This window comes from Seriola lalandi, unplaced genomic scaffold (genome assembly GCF_002814215.2).
Source record: "Seriola lalandi dorsalis isolate HSWRI2012SDOR001 ecotype SW California unplaced genomic scaffold, Sedor1 jcf7180002054694, whole genome shotgun sequence".
NCBI classification, from domain to species: domain Eukaryota; kingdom Metazoa; phylum Chordata; class Actinopteri; order Carangiformes; family Carangidae; genus Seriola; species Seriola lalandi.
Genome location: NW_019525247.1, coordinates 2,306,690 through 2,325,870, shown reverse-complemented (window position 1 = coordinate 2,325,870; position 19,181 = coordinate 2,306,690). Strand labels below are relative to the sequence as shown.

The 19,181-nt window shown below is 40.0% G+C and overlaps 1 protein-coding gene across 2 annotated transcripts in view; it reads left to right on the top strand.

Annotated features, from left to right (window-relative positions):
- Positions 1–19,181, top strand: part of adam19a (ADAM metallopeptidase domain 19a) — a 243,823-nt gene that overhangs the window by 133,503 nt on the left and 91,139 nt on the right. For both annotated transcript variants that reach the window (XR_002761702.2, XM_023423897.2), the window contains exon 4: positions 9,530–9,611. Coding sequence is in view for 1 of the 2 variants with exons in the window: in XM_023423897.2 (XP_023279665.1) it covers positions 9,530–9,611 (82 nt within the window). In the remaining variant the exon portion in view is untranslated. The remainder of the gene's footprint in view (positions 1–9,529; positions 9,612–19,181) is intronic.

The following is a 19,181-nucleotide window of genomic DNA, read 5'->3' as shown; positions in this document are numbered from 1 at the left end:
CAGCCAAAGGAAATTGACTAATTTGATTATTGTTTATTTATTATTAGCTGTTTTTATTATTATTATTATTATCATTATTATTATTATTATTATTATCAACAATGGACACATGAATTTCCCCTACGGCATAAAGAAAGTATCTATCTATCTATCTATCTATCTATCTATCTATCTATCTATCTATCTATCTATCTATCTATCTATCTATCTATCTAGTTCCAGAAGTCCTGAAGGCTGAAAGCTTTGTGCATTTCTCTGTGAACTGAGTGCTTTGATACTTCTCAGTATTAATATAAAACTTAGACCTGCTTTATAATCAAACAGCACATGGAAATCTACTTTTATAGATGCTTGGTAGCATTTACATTTACATTTCTAAAGGTAGACTCCAATCAAGTTGTAGAAACATCTCAAGGATGATCAGTGGAAACAGGATGCACCTAAGCTCACTTTTGAGTGTCATAGCAAAGGGTGTGAATACTTATGTACATGCGATATTTCAGTTTTTTTATTTTTAATAAATTTGCAAAAATTTCAAAAAACCTTTTTCGCTTTGTCATTATGGAGTATTGTGTGTAGATTGATGAGAAAAAAAAGGAATTTAATCCATTTTGGAATAAGGCTGTAACATAACAAAATGTGGGGAAAGTGAAGGGGTGTGAATACTTTCCGGATGCACTGTACATATGGCATATATATGCCCTTTTCAGTATTGCATTGAAATGTTTTCATATGCTCATATGTAGTCTCATAAAAGAGTTTGCAGGGTATTTTTTACCCATCCAACTTTTACAATTTAGTTCCCCCTGTAATGAAGCATATTGGTTTTTCATAACAGAGGTGTTTTCTGTGTTGATGGACTGTACTGAAATCCGACTGACACAGCTGCCATGTTTCAGAGTAGTGAGGTATCAGAACTCAGAAACCAGCTGCTCTTAAGCAGTAATATTAACAATGTTGCTCTAGCACATGCAGGAGAGAGCGTGGATGCTTCAAAAGACAACAGAAACTGAGTGGCGAGTAAAAACAGTTTGAGACAAGAAATGAGAACAACACCCTTCAGTGTTCAGTTCTGTTGTTCCTGAGCAGCTTGATTTCATGGTTCACTGGTAACATCAGTTGAAGACTTCACTTCTGATTCTGTGTGCTTCTAAATCTGATGAGAAACACTTCATCGCATCTAATGTACCTTTTATTTTTGCATGCATTTGAAAAGGAGCTTAGGGCTAGTTGATGAAATTCATTGACTCAGACAGTCAGTGGGTGTTTGAAGTGGTGGAGTGGTCACTGAGAGAAATCCTGGTTAGCCAAAACCACTGTGTGGCTTTAACTCTTCAGTCTTACGTTAAGAATGTGTCGGTAAACTCCAGCATTGTGACAGTACTGTACTAAGATGGAGGGTAAAAAGTGTAGTACTGAAGTACTTAAGCAAGATGCTACCAACATCACAAAAATAACATATAATTTTGTTGAAGTGGGCAAAAATACACCTAGACACCACTGGAAGGGGATGAGACCAGCCTTTGGCTTTAGGTATTAAGACAAACATGATGGTAACAAACCTATTTTTTTTTTCTTGCAGTTTTGGGGTCTGCTCTTCAGCTGGGTCTGGCCCTCATTTCACTGCTTTGGTTACTGTACATTGAACCTTGGCATGTAACAGATAAAACTTTGAACTGCTGTTTAGTGGCAGCATCACTTATACCAAAAAATGATATAGATTATATAATATAATAATATTATATATAATAATTATATATATAATTATACTAATATATTAATATAATTATATATTAATCTATTTATATAATTAATTATATACCATGTGTTGATGGGTGTAATTTTGATCGATGGACAGAGCAACAGTAGCTGCTTCCAGTCTTACATGTACATGTTTTAATAGTGATTCAAAGAAATAAAGTTAAAATTCAGTGTTTTATTGTTGTGGCAGTTATCAGAAAATAAAATGAGCATTTGGAAGGAGATTTTATATCTGTGTGTTTCAATGTTATGTTTGCTGAAGCAGTGAAATCAGATGATGATGAATGTCAGGATGAAGCAGAGAGGCAGATAAAAGCTGATTTTTGTTGTCATGATTTTCTGTAGGTAACAGTGCGACTTATTTTTTCAAGGGGTGTTTTTAGTTTAGTTTCAATGTGGATGATTTCTTTTTGCTTCTGTTAGAGTTTGTTTGGAGTTGTCTCGGCTGTAACCTTTTCCTGATTGAGGTGAACTACTCTGCCTTGATTAGGCTGAAAGTAAGACCCACCCCCGGCTGTTTATTAATCTGCAGTTTGCTTATTCCCAGTTGTCGTATAAGACCAACAAGACATAATGTCTGAGGAATCTGAAAGTGCAGTCATCTGCATGTTGGGACAAACAAGCCACATTTATCTAATGACTTATAATGAACATGTGCATGTAGACACATACACAGAGCATGTTCTCTCTCTGCATAATGAACTGCTCAGTGCCTCATGATATTTTTCTATTGAGTATTTTAGCAAAACCTTAGACGGAATGAAATAACTATGTTTGTTTAGCGCTGAGTCAGATGATCTGTGACAGTCATAAGAAAACAGTTTCCCTTATCTAGATCAAATTTCAAGCAGTTAAGAATATGGCGAGCTGATTTCTTTGAAAGCTTCATAACAGGAAGTGCATGAACCTCACATACAGTTTGTGTGTGTAGATGTCTGTGTTAGCTCAAGGTAATTCAAGATTGACAAAATATTCTTAATTTATTACTTACTAGCATTTTCTGAGGTAACATCTCATTCTTCATCAGTGGATGGAGTTGTGATGGAGCGTGACATGTGGTTAAAGCTCTGGAAAAAGCTAGCAAGTGGACCTTGAGTTAAGACTACCCTGAACAGTGAGCTTTGGTCAGTGAGAGACATCTTTGTATATTTGCTTTTTTAGCTACGCTCCTATTATTTTCCCTGATTTATTGAATATTAAATCGTACTATATTGACCATGCTCAGTATTTTAAACCCTCATTAAACCAACTGTACAATCACACACCCACTGTCTAATATTACATGTCTGACATTATTCATTCAGCCTTCAAAGGTAGATAGACAACTGGAATATCCAGTCAATAAGAAAAATCTGCCATGTCTTCCTGGTACAGAGCAGGAACTCTTCATTAGCAGTCAGCATATTGTCATTAAATTTAGTCTTGATATGAACAGTCTTCAGTGTTCAGTCTTCATTGTTGAGACCTTCCTCACCTTTTCTTCAGCATCAGCATGCCATAAAAAAGTCTAGCCTTGTGGTGTCACAAAATTTTGAAGATGTATGTTACAGCATAACTCTAGTGATGCTAATGTTGGTCTGTAAGTTTGTTTTCCATCACTAAAATATCTCTCTTTTTGTTTTTTTTATTTTAATTAAATAATTGTGTGTGTGTGTGTGTGTGTGTGTGTGTGGATGTTTTAATGACAGTCCATTGTATACAAAAATAATGATGACTGTTTTTTACATAGCACTGCCCATCAAATACCAAATATGCAATTACATCCCAATATGCATGTATACATATGAGGATCTTTTTGCAGATTTGCACACACAGGCGCCTTGTGTATATTCCAACATCCCTCTCTGCTCAAATATTTAAAACCCACACAATGCTTCATCATAAAGACAAATTCAAAACCACTCTTTGTTCCTGAACACAAGGTTTTTACCTGACAGCAGTGATAATTGATGCTCCCTGGAAACTTTGATCGCTTTTGTCAGCTGTGAATGTTTAACTGATCTTCATGTACATTTATCAGTGAACCAGAAAATGTAGCCTGATCCCTGGGATATCACCATGGATACTATCAAAGACACATTCTCCTTCTCCATCCTTTAAAATCCATTGTCAATGGAGCTTTAAAGAACATCGGTGTGTGGCCACATAGATAAGGATGAAAGAAGTTGTGTCTCTCTCCTGGACAAAGGAATCTTTCAGTCTGAATCCAGGCAAGAGTAGAAACTGTTATAGCTTTAAAGCCTCTACTCTACTGTTAATAACTGTCCAGAAAAGCTTTATTTTAACCCAACTGCATCAACTGCATTTACTGTATTTAATTTTCAGCTTGTGATTCAGCTAGCTCAGTACATCATGACAATGGAGCCATTTACTGACTCTGGTATTCCTTGTTATCCTATCAGTCCCAGCGGCCCTCAGCCTGCCCTGTCTGTTGAATAAGACCTCCTCCAGTGTTCCAGTCACTTCTAGTCATTTTCATGTGATATGTTCATTTAAGCAGCTGTAACACTGGCTGCATGTGGCTGTGTTTGCTCATGAGGTCTGGTGATGGCAGAGGCCTGTTTATATCAGGTGACTGTGACTGTGACTGTGTCTGTGTTGTTGACTTGTTGAAATTTGACATTCCACCTATCCTGTCAGTTTCTAATGAGAACATCCACAGGCAATGACAAGTGATTCTTGGTCAGCATATAATGCCAAAGAAAAATCTGAAAGGTCAAGGTTCCTAAACTTAAAAAAAACCCTAAAAACCCAAACCTAAAAAAATCCCTAAAATGTCAAGGGTTCATTTCTTTGATAAGAATGTTTTTTATTACTTAACTGATGCTATAAAACAGGTGTGTGACATAATGATTAGGACGGGCAGGTGTATGGTGTATGGATCTCGATACTACGGGGCCTCCTGCTGATTGCTACTGTGTACACTCTGGCTCCAGATGATGTAACCGAAGCAAGATGGTGGCACTGGCATCCAAGATACTTTGGCTCTTTTGTTATCAGCTGGTGTTAAACCCTAGTTTTCCCCATGACGTTGGTCACACTCCTGTTTATCCAGACGGGCTTCATTAGATAAAACTTTTTTTATTGTGCTCATGTGGAGTTAGTGTTGGAGTTGTTTGTTGACATCGTTAGGCCTCCATTTCCAAGCTAATGTTAGCCAGTGTTGCACAATGTTGATGCTGTAGGGGAATGGAAGAGAGCCACTGAGGCCAATCACTCAGGAACGAATATCAACCTGACATCACAAGTCCTTTTACATAGAAATAAGTTCACAGATAGAAAGGTAGATAGATAGATAGATAGATAGATAGATAGATAGATAGATAGATAGATAGATAGATAGATAGATAGATAGACTGACTGAAGTGTTCTACAGCCAAAGGATCTCCTGAACCTCTCTGTTCTGCAGCGCAGTGCGATGAGACATTTGTTGCAGCTGTAGCTGCTTCTTTGTCCTGCCAGAATGTTGTGTAGAGGGTGGTTGGCATTGTCTAAGATGGCCTCCATCTCCTTGTGTTCTTATCTGACATGCTTCTGCCCTAGCAGACTGAAGCATAAATAAATAAGCCAAAACATAGGCTCAGAGCTTCCTCTCTTCTGACTGGCTCACCGACCTGTTGTTACTAGAGAAGCCTGAGAGAAGAGATGTAAAACTACATTGAGGTGGTTTTTTGTACTTATATATTGTTCCAATATATCTTCTTATGGATCAACACTTCAAATAAAACACAGGAGAAGTTTAATACATGTAAATTCCTTCACATTCTGACATATAGTACCTTTAAAGAAAAGAGGTTTATGACAATTTGGGTTTTATTTTATACCTCAAGTTATTAAGATGATGATAATATTGCAATATTATGCTAAGATCTTGTAATTTGGCGACATTGCTAAAAAACACCAAGGCTAGCTGGTGGCTGTTGTAATCAAGCAACACCATTCAGAGACCAAGTTTCCAGTTCAGTTGTATTTTCTTACTTATTTCTTACTTACAGTTTTCCTGTTTAACAAACAATTATAAGTAACATTTCACGTTAAGTTTTACATCTAAATAAAGTGGAAGCTTACCTTGATAAATTAAAAATAAATTTGTTTACAAGAAGTCTGATCATCTGATGCTTTGGTGTTTTTGCCTCATTATCTATTTGTGGGGATGTCCCCATGTTCCCAGATCTCAGCAGTTTCTTTGCTAAATACAATCCCATCACAACTTATAGAAACAATGGCTGGAGCCACAAAAACAAAATCTGGCCTGTTTTCACCTCCAACATAAACAGTGCCAGTCAATCTGTCGCCAAGCATGAATGAGCCAACCGTCACACAAAAAACCCTAAATCAACCAGAACAATTTATTTTTATTTACTTTATTCTCAGAGAACAGAACCTGGTAAATTGCTGATGGTTAGAAGATCTCCAATTCCTGTTTAACTTTTTAGTGTCTATGAATATCACTCATGGAAATTGTGTGAGATGTAACAAAACAAAGACAAAGTATAAGTATGTAAGATAATCAACGTTGAAAGATAAACTGCAATAGTAATATTTAAATGTTTAACCTTGTTAGCATCCATATGATATATGTTTTTATATAATACAAAACATATGATGAGCCCATGATACCATGACTGAGTGTTTCCACCTTGAACTGCACTGAACCAATGACAGTTTCAAACAGCCAGGGTTTCATACATAACAAACCTAAGGAACCAATCCGATTAATTTGTAGGGACGGGGGTGGGGCTTAATAAACCTGAAATCTTGTCAGTACAGAGAGAGAGAGTTAGCATTAGCACAAACCATAACACTGTGTCAGCCACAAGCTAACAAACAGCATAAACAAATAAGAGACGCTAACTATGTTACTGTTCTGATACATCTGCTAATCTTTGCTTCTTGACTTTAGTCCTGTACCTGAGCCCTAGTTACACTATTTAAAATTGGCCAGAACCAAGCCTGACAGCTTCAATTCAGCTTGTTCCTTGAGTTGTAGACCAGTTTTTTTGCTTCAGCACAGAGGACATTTACCATATAAGCACTGAATACTGTATGTGCACATTTATTCTAGTGTTTGCTAACTTTCAAGGTTTTGCGTTGGACTCAATCTCACTCTTTTCCAGGTTTTTAATTAAGCCTTAGGAGAAATAGTGATCTTTGTTTCTGCACCATCCTGACAGCTTGAAAGACAGTGACCTGCCATGAAAAGCAATCTGCTTTTTCTTCCCTCTTCCTTTGATGAAAATGCTATGTAAATACTGCCCTGAATAAGATGGAGTTGAGTTTCGCTGACTGAAGCTGGTCCACACACAGCAATCGAATTAACTTTAGAGGACTTCCATGTAAGACAGTCTTTTTATATAGCAGAGCAAATTGTCTGAAGTAAAAGGGGTGAGAAAGCTGGATTATGTTCCATTACGGTCCCCCTCAATGAATAATACAATAGGGCCCCCGGGACCAAATGGAGATTGGGCTCATCTTTTTACGTCTGTCTCCATTTGTGCTCAGGGATCTGCTGCTGGTGTGTCTCTCCTGCCTGGTCAGTAATTCAGCTGCACACAAAGGCTGAGCGAGGCCGAGTGTCCTCGTGCTGCTCCGTCCATCTGTAACACTGAAGAGTTTGTCCAGGGACATCTTGGCATTTGACAGCCAACTTCTTCATTCCCAGACATGACAAATGTCACCCTCTTCTCCTGCAGGCTAAAACGGAGCCGATGCAATTTTGTTGTGAGGTGGCCTTTGAGGAGACATCAAACAAAAATCTCTTTTCTTTATCTTTAGCAGCTGCTCTGCAATGTCTCTTTCAGCACAGCAGGGACAAAAGTGTCAGTAAAGACATCAGAATTTGCATCAGATAATTAATAGATAAATCAAACACAATACAATCTCAATGAAGCCATTTGGATATTTTTTCTTTCTTTGTAACTTTTTGTCATCAACATGAAAGACTCCGGTCCTGCTGATACAACATTTAATTTGAAGGAGATTATGCTTTTTGCAATCAATCCTGGCAATGTCAGAGAATGATCCAGGGGATGTCAGCAAGTAAGAAACAGAGGGGTGAATATTTTTAAAGCTTTGTGTGACTTCACACCTTTTCTTCAAAGCACAGATTCAGGAGGTAAGTGTGTTAGGGATATCATAGGTCTCACATATCAGTCAGTTATGTTGTTACTCTACGTGGTTATGATGAAAGAGGTTACCAGTCCCTGACATGTTTCCTGTTTATTATGTTTCCATCTCAAAGATTCAACCAAGAGCTTATAACTGTCACTCACCACCTGGACATGCCAACATGTCTGCCAGCTCTCTGCAAGGATAATACTTGATATTAGACACTAATATGGGTCTAATATGAGTATTCCAGCTATTTAATATAGTACCTCTACAAAGTTGTGGACTCACAAGAGACCGAATTTTAAAAAACAAAATTGAAAAATGAAGAAGCAGAGGCCAAGATATACTGACTACACTTGTGCCGATATTCAATATTATCGAATATTGCAATATTTCCCACCATATATATCTTTCCAACCCTCATCTAACTGTTTTGCTTACTTTTACCTAGGTACCTAGGCATGTGCAAAATATAACTTTGAACTGCTGTTTAGTGGCAGCATCACTTAAACCTGAAACATAAAATACAAACAACCGTTTTGCGATAATATTGTATATTGCGATATTTGCATGCGGCAAACTCCGGGCTGAAACATGAAACCAACACTGAAGTAATAAAAACTACAGTTCCTCTAATGACCACTAGAGTCTGGCTCCAACAGTGAGTCAGTCCCCATAGACTCCCATGTTAAAATGTTCAACTTTACAACAGAAATAAACATGTTTACAGCCTGGCACAAAAAACAGTTTTGGTCTATATAGCTAATTTCCTCCTTCATGACAACTGCACAGGGGGGTGAATTTTTATGGACAGTGACTGAAGAGGCGACATGTGTGAAATTGTCATCAATCATATAAAAGGTAGTCATCCCCTGCTCTGATTAAATTATGACAAAATGTTGAATTGACCTTTAAGTGTTTATTCTATCCCATACGCAAATGTAATATACTGTATGTACATATTCTGTATGTATTTTCAACAAATATATGGGCAAGATATAAAATGTCTGGTGAACTTTCTAGTATTGCAGTTATAAACTTTGATATTCCATCATGTACTTGATATAATATCCCTCTTTAACTTTATTCCAATTCACTAAACTTATACAACACACTATGAAGCATTGAAACCTGAAGTGAGCCACTCATCCTTGACTGTTGGAGATCTGCACATGAAGCACATCAGGAAACATTGTTTGTCATTGCTGAGCAACCACACAGTCACTTAATGAGTCAAGCTAATCACATTAGTTAATGTCATCACCTAACATCATTAGCTGACTAAAGAAGAAAAAATTTAGGATTTTGTCAAGGCTCTCTCGGCCTGATGCTGTTGGTTATACCATAAGATTATCTGATGACCAAATACGGCTAAGCAGAAACATTCTCAGATAACGTCTCCATTGTCTCCATTTGTTTCTGGACGATATAACACTCTAAGTGCTCCAAGTGGATAAACACAGGTTCCTTTAGTGTATGGAATAATTTGTCAATGATAACCATCCTGAAATAGCTGAATATGTTCTGTGTGATCACAGCCTCTGCCTGTATTTTTCTTTCCTGCTGCTGGGACCTAAATTCCTCAGGGATCATTAAAGTTAAATCTTATCTCACCCGCCACCTTTCTCCCTTCTCTTTTTCTCTTGTTCGTTCCCAGCGAGCTTTTAGGTCCAGACTTCACAGAGACCTACTATACAGAAGATGGACAGCCGGTGACTGTGACCAATCACAATTACACTGTAAGTAAAAAGCTGAAGTGAGTCTGCAGGAAGTTGTATCTCCTCTCCCCAGCTTTAAAAGGCTTTTCATCCTATTATTGCGCTTTCTTATGAGGGTATTCATTGATCTCTTAACTCTAAACCAATGTCTTTATTCTGTCAGCCTGAAATATAATTTAACCTAAACCTAATTCTAATCTTTACCTCAGCTCCAAATTCAAATCCTAAACTAGACCCTAGGGCTGTATCATATTTACTACAAATATAAATGGCAAAATGTCTCATCTCATCCTCCTTCCAATAATATAAGCATTAAAACTGTTAATGGTGTGGTGGAATACATCCCCTCCTTTCTTTCTGCCCACCAAGTGCTGCTGGGCGAGCGTGGTTGTTTTAGCCACTGTTTTCTCGGATCGTGTTTCCCCAGCGATTGTAAGGTAAACCTCTCTGACAGTTTTGCTGTAGCTCCACATTTATGGTGTGTTATCGGTGTTAGGGTTATCTGTGTGCACTCTTGCTTTGTCGCAGAGCTGGCCTGTCTTTTGGGAGAGTTGGAGTGGGATTGTGCGCCCTGGAGCCTGTGCGTAACGAGCCCATGTGCCTCACTGCGTTGCTTTGCTGAGTTATTGAGCTGCATCTTTTACAGCTCTCACTCCTGTTGACTGGGAAACTGCGCCTCTACTGTCTGGCCAAGCTGCAAGTCACAGCGGGTGGCTCATTTCCAAACCAAGCCTCAGCTCTCTGGCAATTACTGCTGTTTTGTCTCTGCACTGTTTTGTCTCTGCTCGAGTGTTTTTTTCCAACCTATGTGACCTTTTCCTGTGTGATAGCCAAGTGGTTTTACCCACTACAAATTTCCTGGGGGTGAAATTCCCCTAGGTGGCATTGTTGGATTCTTGTAAAATTCAACTAAATTAATTAAACTAAATTAAACCCTCCCTGCCTTGCCTAATTCTTAGCGTCATTGGCAGGATTCGCTTTGAAGTCAGACGTGTATTCCATTTTTGTGTTTTGTTTTTTTGTTCCCTCTTTTGTGCTCTTACTGCACCTTTTCATAATAGGCAGTCAAGAGCTTTGTTTTGTTTTGGTTTATGAGAGGTTCTAGAGACAGAACAGCAGTGATTATTCCAGGGACCAAACCAATCCACCACGTCCAGTCTCCAAATTTTTGTGGTAAGTTCTGGTGCAGCTTCTATTGCCATGCCACAGATAATGAGGGACACTTCACAGGCAGGTCCAAATGTAGCTACTCCAGCTTCTCTTGCCCCAGATACAGCCCCACCTGCAGGTGCCAGCGAGACTGTCACACAGCGCCTGGTGGCTGTGCCCCGAGACCATAGGTGTCCCATGTTTAATGGTAGGACAGGCGTAAGTATAGCAGAGTGGACAGAAGAGGTACAGGCTTGTATGCGTGCCCGCCACTTGTCTGCTATTGTTCAGGCCCTCTTTATGGTTGATCATCTAGAGGGCGAGGCAAGGGAGGAGATCAAGTATCGTACCAGTGCGGAGCGAGGAGACCCTGCCCAGATTCTTGCTATCTTGAACGAGTTGTATGGGTGTACTCAGTCATATGTAACACTGCAGCAAACCTTTTTCTCCAGGAAGCAACAGGAAGGGGAGACGCTGCAGGAGTTTTCCTTGGCCCTGCTGGCCCTCATGGAACAGGTAAAGCAGCGTGCCCCTAATGGTCTACTTAATGCAGGTGTTCTACTTTGAGACCCATTTGTGGAGCATGTCCTTGAAAGTGCCCTTCACAGGGAATTAAAGCAGTTGGTCTGTCATCAGCCCACCGCTACCTTGTTGGAGGTGTGCCCAGACGCTATTCGGTGGGAAAGAGAGGGACTTCCAGGGGGTGCTAGGGAGCGTAGCCATTCCCTTCCAGCCATGTATGGTCTACAGTACGGGGTGCAGAGCAGTCCCCGCCCCGCCCCGCTTGCCACCTTACAGGGATCTGACTTGAGTGAGTTAAAGGGAACTCTTGCAACGTCAGCAGGAATAACTCAACCAACTCATGCAGATGGTGGTTTCTTTACAGACCTCCTCCTTGCAGCTTTGGCCCTATTCGCAACAGGCCTGTGATTTGCCGAAGGTGCCAGCAGCCAGGTCACTTCGCCAGGGAGTGTGATGGTGAACGGGCTCCCCCCATGCTTGTGCTAGTTCTGCCCTTGGTCCAGCCTCTAATGGGGTTAGAATTTCTCACTCTTATTGCCAGCCGGAAAACTGAATCCCTCTCAGCTGCTGAGCCACAGCTCAGATGGTGAGTCAACGGGCTCACAGGACAGGACTATGGCCAAATTGATGTCATCTTGCCTGCACATTGATCTCTCAATGGGTGGTGTCCAGGTCCCATGTAGTGTTGCCCGATATACCGATACCAAAAAAGTATCTTGATACTCCGCAGTTAAAAACGGTAGGGTATCCCTTTTTTAGTAGTACCGATACTTTGAGGATAACAGTGTTTTCATAAAAGGTGTATTTAAATGAGTTGCATCAATGTGCGTCAGTGCGTGTCTGAAGCGCTCTGCTTCTGCTCCTGCCGGTAGAGTGGGCGTGCCAACCGTTCTTGTTTTCTCTCATATGCACATCTTACGAAGACAAGACAAGAGAAATGGCTGCAAACAAGAGTGAAAGTACACGTCCACAGCTTGTCGACAAAGAAGACACACAAAGCAAAATATGGCGTTATTTCGTTTACATAGCTGACAATCAGGGCAAGCCGACAGACACCACAAAGCCCGTCTGTAAAAGATGTTATAAACCAACACAGGCCAAGGGAGGCAACACATCCAACTTGGCAAAGCATCTCACCGACAAACATGCCCACTTGTTCAAAGAATTTAAAGAACGACAGGTTAGCGAAATTGATAGATAACATATTACATCATGCCTATGCCCTCGAATATAAGTCAAATGAGTGCTATTTATTTAGTGACAAGCTAATTTTTTTTCACAAATTGAGTTTGACGGGGCAATTAAGGGCAATGTTAACTGTTTAATTTGGCTTTATCCATTTATCTAACTTACCTATGTGTGCCCTATATGCAAATGCAAGCTTCACACTGGTAATGTTAACTTTACCATAACTTGCAAGCTGCTAAAAAACAGGCGTTCACAACTATGCAGATCAAAAGTAAATGATCAACTTATACTCAATAAGTACTGCTAATGGTAATCATGGCATGTACATTTTTGTCAATTATTTCTCTTAGTAGAAAACGCTCAGCAGAGCGCAGACCTCCACCAAGGACGTGTACTGAGTCTTATTAAACACTGTTTATTAAGTGATATGTGGGTGAAAATATAAGGTTAATTATTAAAGAAATCACATAAACTAAAGTATAGGGGGCATCAGATTGCTGCAAACCTTCAAAAGCTTCAATAAGACTATGACCTTGATCTAATTATTTGCAATAATCCAATTATTATTGCTATAAATCTACTAATTGGGGATAACCACTGACAATGCCTCTAACAACAAAAAGGCATTTGAGAGCTACACTTGGATACCATGTTTTGGCCTTAACCTTCATCTGGCTGTAGGCAAGGCTATAGGGCTGGACCGTGTCTCAACATACTTGTCCAGGCTCCGGACAACTTTGTCTGCCTTTTCCAGGTCAAACAAAATGATGAGGAGCTTGAAGGAGAAACAGAAGACTTTGAAGTTACCTGAGCAAAAGCTCATTCGCGTTGAGCCTACATGCTGGAACTCCACCTTTGAGATGGTGGACAGATTCTGTATACAGGAACAAGCCGTCTGTGCTGTTTTGGCTGAAAATTGGAAGAAGTGGCACCTGATGCCTAAAGACTACACTAGAAACTGTTAGAGATGTCCTTGGCCCACTAAGCAGCTTCACAAATGCATTAAGTGGAGAGAAGGACCCCACACCGTCTTCCCCTGGAATGAGTGTTCAGCTCATGAGGCATTATCTGCAGTCCTAGACGCATTAGGCTGACTGGGGAGCACATTGACATACTTGTTTTCCTGGCTAAGAATCTTGAATTCTAAATTGTCCAGAAAATAAGTCAGAGAAAAAATAATAGAGAAAAAAACATGTTCTGGTTTTTACATGTCCACGTTCTGTGACAACATTTTTTATTGTGTACCAATTTTTACTTTTTAAACATAGCTATACAGCTCAGCAGCTGTGATGAAATATATTTGAATTTATTTATTTAGATTTTTTATAAGTTTAAACAGTTCATGTTCCCGCTCCACCTCAGCAGACAGCAATCACTGATATTGATAAATCTGTAGGCTGTATCATAGACTGACAGTTGCTCAGCATAGGCCTGTGTGGTGGCATGTGATTTTTTCTTTGAGACTCTTGGTTGGATGTTAAAATGTATGAACACACTATAGTTCAATAATTCAATCCTATTTGATTTATAGCTTCTTTTCACATCCTCCACTGCCTTGTATTGATATTGTCAAAATGTTTTCGGCTTTTTTCTTTATTAAAAATAAAAGTTTTAACAGTTTTAAGTTCAGTCATCTATTACATTACTTTTCCTTGATGTTTTAGGTAATTGCTGGGGTATCGTTTCAGTATCATTATCAAAATATTTAGACAGGTATCATGTTGAATTCATAATTTTGCTATCGTTACAACCCTAGTCCCATGCTTGGTGGACACTGGATCCATGGTGTACACAGTCACAGAGAGCTTCTTTTTAGAGCATTTTGTGCCTTGGGGACACGATCGCATCCAGTCATGCTGCAGCTTTGGGCAGGCAACGGTCTTGCAATACCATACATTGGTTATCTTGAGCTTGATGTAGCACTGTGCGGCAAGGTGTTTCCTGGCTGTGGGATCCTGGTGGTGAGAGACCCTCCTGGTGCATTATCAGGATGTGTGCATTGCAACATGTTGAAGGCCCAAATGGGGCCCAAGCCCGCCGCTCCTCCTCCTAGGGGTCCGTCACCACCATCAGTTCCTGAGGCTGTTGGTCCCTGAAACCCTTTTTGCCACCTGCCGTGGTTGTAGCTGGCCCACACATGCCCGTTCTTGATACACCACTGGTACAGGGAAGTTCTCGCTCATTGGTTCCTTCCCTGCTCCCAGCAGGTCCAACTAATCGGACAGCTGTGCGTCGGACTGACCAATCCACGGCTGGTCAACACTCTAACGTTCATCATCATCCACGGTCAGTTGGTCATCTGGACAGTGAGGTTGCTGAACCCCCTTTGGTGGCGTCTAATGTCCAGTCTGCCTTCTACAGACCTTGGTGCTAGTCCCCCATGCCGTCCTATCAAGTTTATCGTCGGGCCGATGATGCAAAAGAAGAGGGTAGATGTGGCAAAATGTTTCATCTCATCCTCATTCCAATAATATGAGCATTAAAACTGTTCATGGTGTGGTGGAATACGTCCCCTTCTTTTCATCCTGCCCACCAAGCGCCACAGATATTGGTGACCCAATAGCTGATTGGTTAGGATGCATACTACTCTTTTGCAATCATTCAATTCCATCTTGATTATGGGGCGGTGCTGCGCAAAGTTATATCTAGGTGAGTGCTCACCTTCTCAGATGTGCATCATCCTACCTCATACTGGAGCCTGGTATCCGCGGCGGCGGGGGCATGGTCTGTGGTTTGGTGTGGCTGGCGTGTCCACAGTCAGCGTGGCCGTTTCAGCCGCTGTTTGTCTCAATCATGTTTCCCAAGTGATTATAAGTTAAACCTCTGACAGTTTTGCTGCAGCTCCACATTAATGGTGTGTGGCTCATTTCCAAACCGAGCCTCCGCTCTTTGGCAGAGGAATGACATGCAGCTAAGAGTCCAGCCTGCCAGGAATCGAGATCTTGCTATTCAGAGCATTTGCAAAAAAGTAGTATGCGTCCGAACCAGCTATTGGGTCACCAATATCTGTGACAGAGTTTTAATCATCAGCAACCCCTGCACTGCACATTGCAGCTTGCCGTGGTAGTAGGTGGTAGATACTATTTATGTATTATCAAAATGATCACACACGTTACTACATAAGTAGTAAAACTCAACACTTGCTTGTTGTTGTGTGTTGTGTCTGAGCTTTCATTTTACTTTGTATTAACTGACCTGGTCTTAATCCTCTGGTCCATGATCTTGTCCGTTGTCAGTGTTTGATCGTTAACAGGCTAATAATTGGTGAAATCTAGCTCAGTCCCAAGGCAGCTAACTGTTAGCTTCATCCATATTTCCTTTCAAATCACGCAAATCACACATAAAACATAAACTATAAAATGTCGTAGCTACCTGAGTAGACAGTGTCGCAAAACAATTGGATACAATGACATCCAACAACACTGTAAAACAACCAATTCAAATAATAATGTTGGAATTTACATATGAGATGATTTTATAATTGAAACAAATATACAATACTCACTAACAGGCTTTGTTGTCACTGGCAAAGAGTTTGAGAAATGCTACATTTAAAACATGATATTTTTACTTGAGGACCACTGGCGGTTCACAGACCATTCTTTGAAAAAGGCTGCAATAAAGGGATGCAAACAGTAAGCAACTATACTCACATAGACTGTGGTATTAAAACCATGATTGACTGGTGTTAAGGGCTCTTCAGAGTACACCGGGTGTTGACCCAAAAGGAACAGAAACTATCTAAAACAGTTGTCAACAGTTGTCAGCACTCGCAGAATTATGGGTGTAACCACCAAGATCAAATAACCTACAGGTCAAAAAGAAAAGAATATAACTACTGGAAAATGATATAGTTTGAATCATTTAACATATTGATTTTTCAAAAGGGTGTTGTTGTTTACTGTAACTGTCAACTCTCAAAGCATAACAGTGTTTTAATTTTTATGAGGCATTTATAAATTTGTCCATCCCATTCTCGTGAATGCAATTTGTCAGTAGCACACAGAGGGAACTGCATTACAGCTGGCACAAACAAACATTCACATGAACTCAAGGATGACCTAATTAGAATTTGGAGGTCAAAGGTCAAGATCACTTTGACCTCACAAAACTCATTTTTGGCCATAACTCAAGAATTCATATGATAATTATGACTCAAATTTAACTCAAATGTGTAAGAGGATGAAATTATAAAGTGTAAACATTTTATATCCAAAAGGTCAAAGGTCAACCTCACTGTGACATCATAATGTCACAGTCTAAATGTCTTAATTATGCCTGTGCGTCAGCAACATGGTTGTCTGTCTCTTGGACTCAATGATTAGAATTTGGTGGTCAAAGATTAAGGTCATTGTGACAAAACATGTTTTTGGTCATAACTCACAAATTCCTACTGTAAAATATCTCTGAGGTCATTTTGCTTCTCTTGGTATTTGTTTATCTTTTTCTTTCTTTTATTGTTTTTACAAATATAGAGATTAAGAAAAATTCTTGATTATTGCCTCTTTGGTTCTTCATCAACAGTATTTAGCGAAGCCACAATCCTCTTCATGCGTCATCCACTGAACTTACTTGATTTCAATCTTTAAAAACATTGTTTATCTGGATCTTGCAGACATTTCACATCTTGAGAGCTTTTCATGATCAGAGGTGGTTTGACACACTTGATGAACTAATGCCGTTAAATGCTACATCAATGCAACAAATCATCCATTTGTCTTCAGTAGACTTTTGGCTGCACTTCTGTGTATCCATTTATGTACACTCATGCTTTGTTAAGTGATTATTAGCTTTTCAAACAAAAGTTGAAAATTAAGCTTATTATTTTTAATATATATATATATAATTAAGCTTTGCTGGCCTTATTGTTTTTGCTAGCAGCTGGTGTGCAGTTACATTCTGCATTTTATAATGCAATAACTGCTAGGCATGGGTAATATCTAATAGTTTAATATCACAATACAGTCTAGCCCAAATGTTGCGATATACGATATTATCACATTGTATTGTTTATGTTTCAGTTGTTTAAAAAAAAAGAAAGATTATATTATTGTATTTTATGGTTCTTATATAAGTGACTGAGTGATAACTGATCAACAGTTCAATGTTTTATTTGTCACATGCCAAGCTACAATGTACAGTAAGCAAAGCAGGGTCAGACTCAACAAAAACAAAACAAAAAAAAACATGTAGTGCCAGGTATGAAAAGAGTACTTGAGAGACTTAATAAAAACTCGAAAAAGTGGGCTAGTATGAAAATCAAGCCTAGTAAGTCTAGAAGTATCTCAATAAGTAGAGGGAAGTTAAGTGATAGGAAGTTTGTAATAGACGAAGAGGAAATTCCAATAATTAGGGAAAAATCAGTGAATAGTCTAGGTAGGTGGTACAAGGCAGACTTGAATGACGGAGAACAGGTAGTGCAGTTTCGGAAAGATGTTGCTGAGGGACTGGATAGAATAGATAAATCAGGGCTTCCAGGAAAGTTGAAGTTGTGGTGTCTGCAGTTCGGGTTATTTCCCAGGTTCATGTGGCCACTGTCTGTATATGAGATTCCATTATCTACTGCAAAAAAATGGAAAGATTAGTTAGCTTTTACATTAGGAAGTGGCTAGGTGTTTCTAGATGTTTAAGTATGGTGGCACTGTATGGGAAAGGCATACTTCAGGTCCCAGTAACTAGTCTAGTGGAGGAGTTTAAATGTACTAAGGTTAGGACAGAGCTCCTGTTATCTGGGAGTAAAGATGTGGTAGTTATTAAGGTGGTTCCAAACCCAATCAAAGGGAGAAAATGGAATCCAAGCATGGAGGTGCAGGAGGCGGAAGTAACGCTCAGGCATACAGAGATTGTGGGTAATGTCCAAATAGGCTGGGGAGGCTTGGGGCTTGGCCAGATGTGTATAAGAGACAGGTTGTGGTGTCTGCAGTTCGGGTTATTTCCCAGGTTCATGTGGCCACTGTCTGTATATGAGATTCCATTATCTACTGCAAAAAAATGGAAAGATTAGTTAGCTTTTACATTAGGAAGTGGCTAGGTGTTTCTAGATGTTTTTTTTTTTTTTTATATTTTTTTTTTTGGGCTTTTGTGCCTTTATTGGACAGGATAGTGGAGAGAGACAGGAAATGGGGAGGCAGAGAGAGGGGGAATGACATGCAGTAAAGGCCGTCCGATGCGGGACTCGAACCGGGGCCGACTGCAGCGAGGACTTTAGCCTCTACACATGGGGCGCCTGCTTAGACCACTACGCCACACGACGCCCCGTTTCTAGATGTTTAAGTACGGTGGCACTGTATGGGAAAGGCATACTTCAGGTCCCAGTAACTAGTCTAGTGGAGGAGTTTAAATGTACTAAGGTTAGGACAGAGCTCCTGTTATCTGGGAGTAAAGATGTGGTAGTTATTAAGGTGGTTCCAAACCCAATCAAAGGGAGAAAATGGAATCCAAGCATGGAGGTGCAGGAGGCGGAAGTAACGCTCAGGCATACAGAGATTGTGGGTAATGTCCAAATAGGCTGGGGAGGCTTGGGGCTTGGCCCAGGCAAACCGGTGTGGAGTAGAGCAGGTCCCAAAGAGAAGAGAAAGCTAGTTGTGGAGCAGGTTCGTAGACAGGAGGAAATATTAAGGGGTGCAAAGGCAGTGGCCCAGGCTAAGCAGGGACAGGGCTTGAATTGGGAAGGTGTAGACAAGAAAAAGCTTAGCTGGAAAGAGCTGTGGAGTATGGAGGAAAGTAGTATTA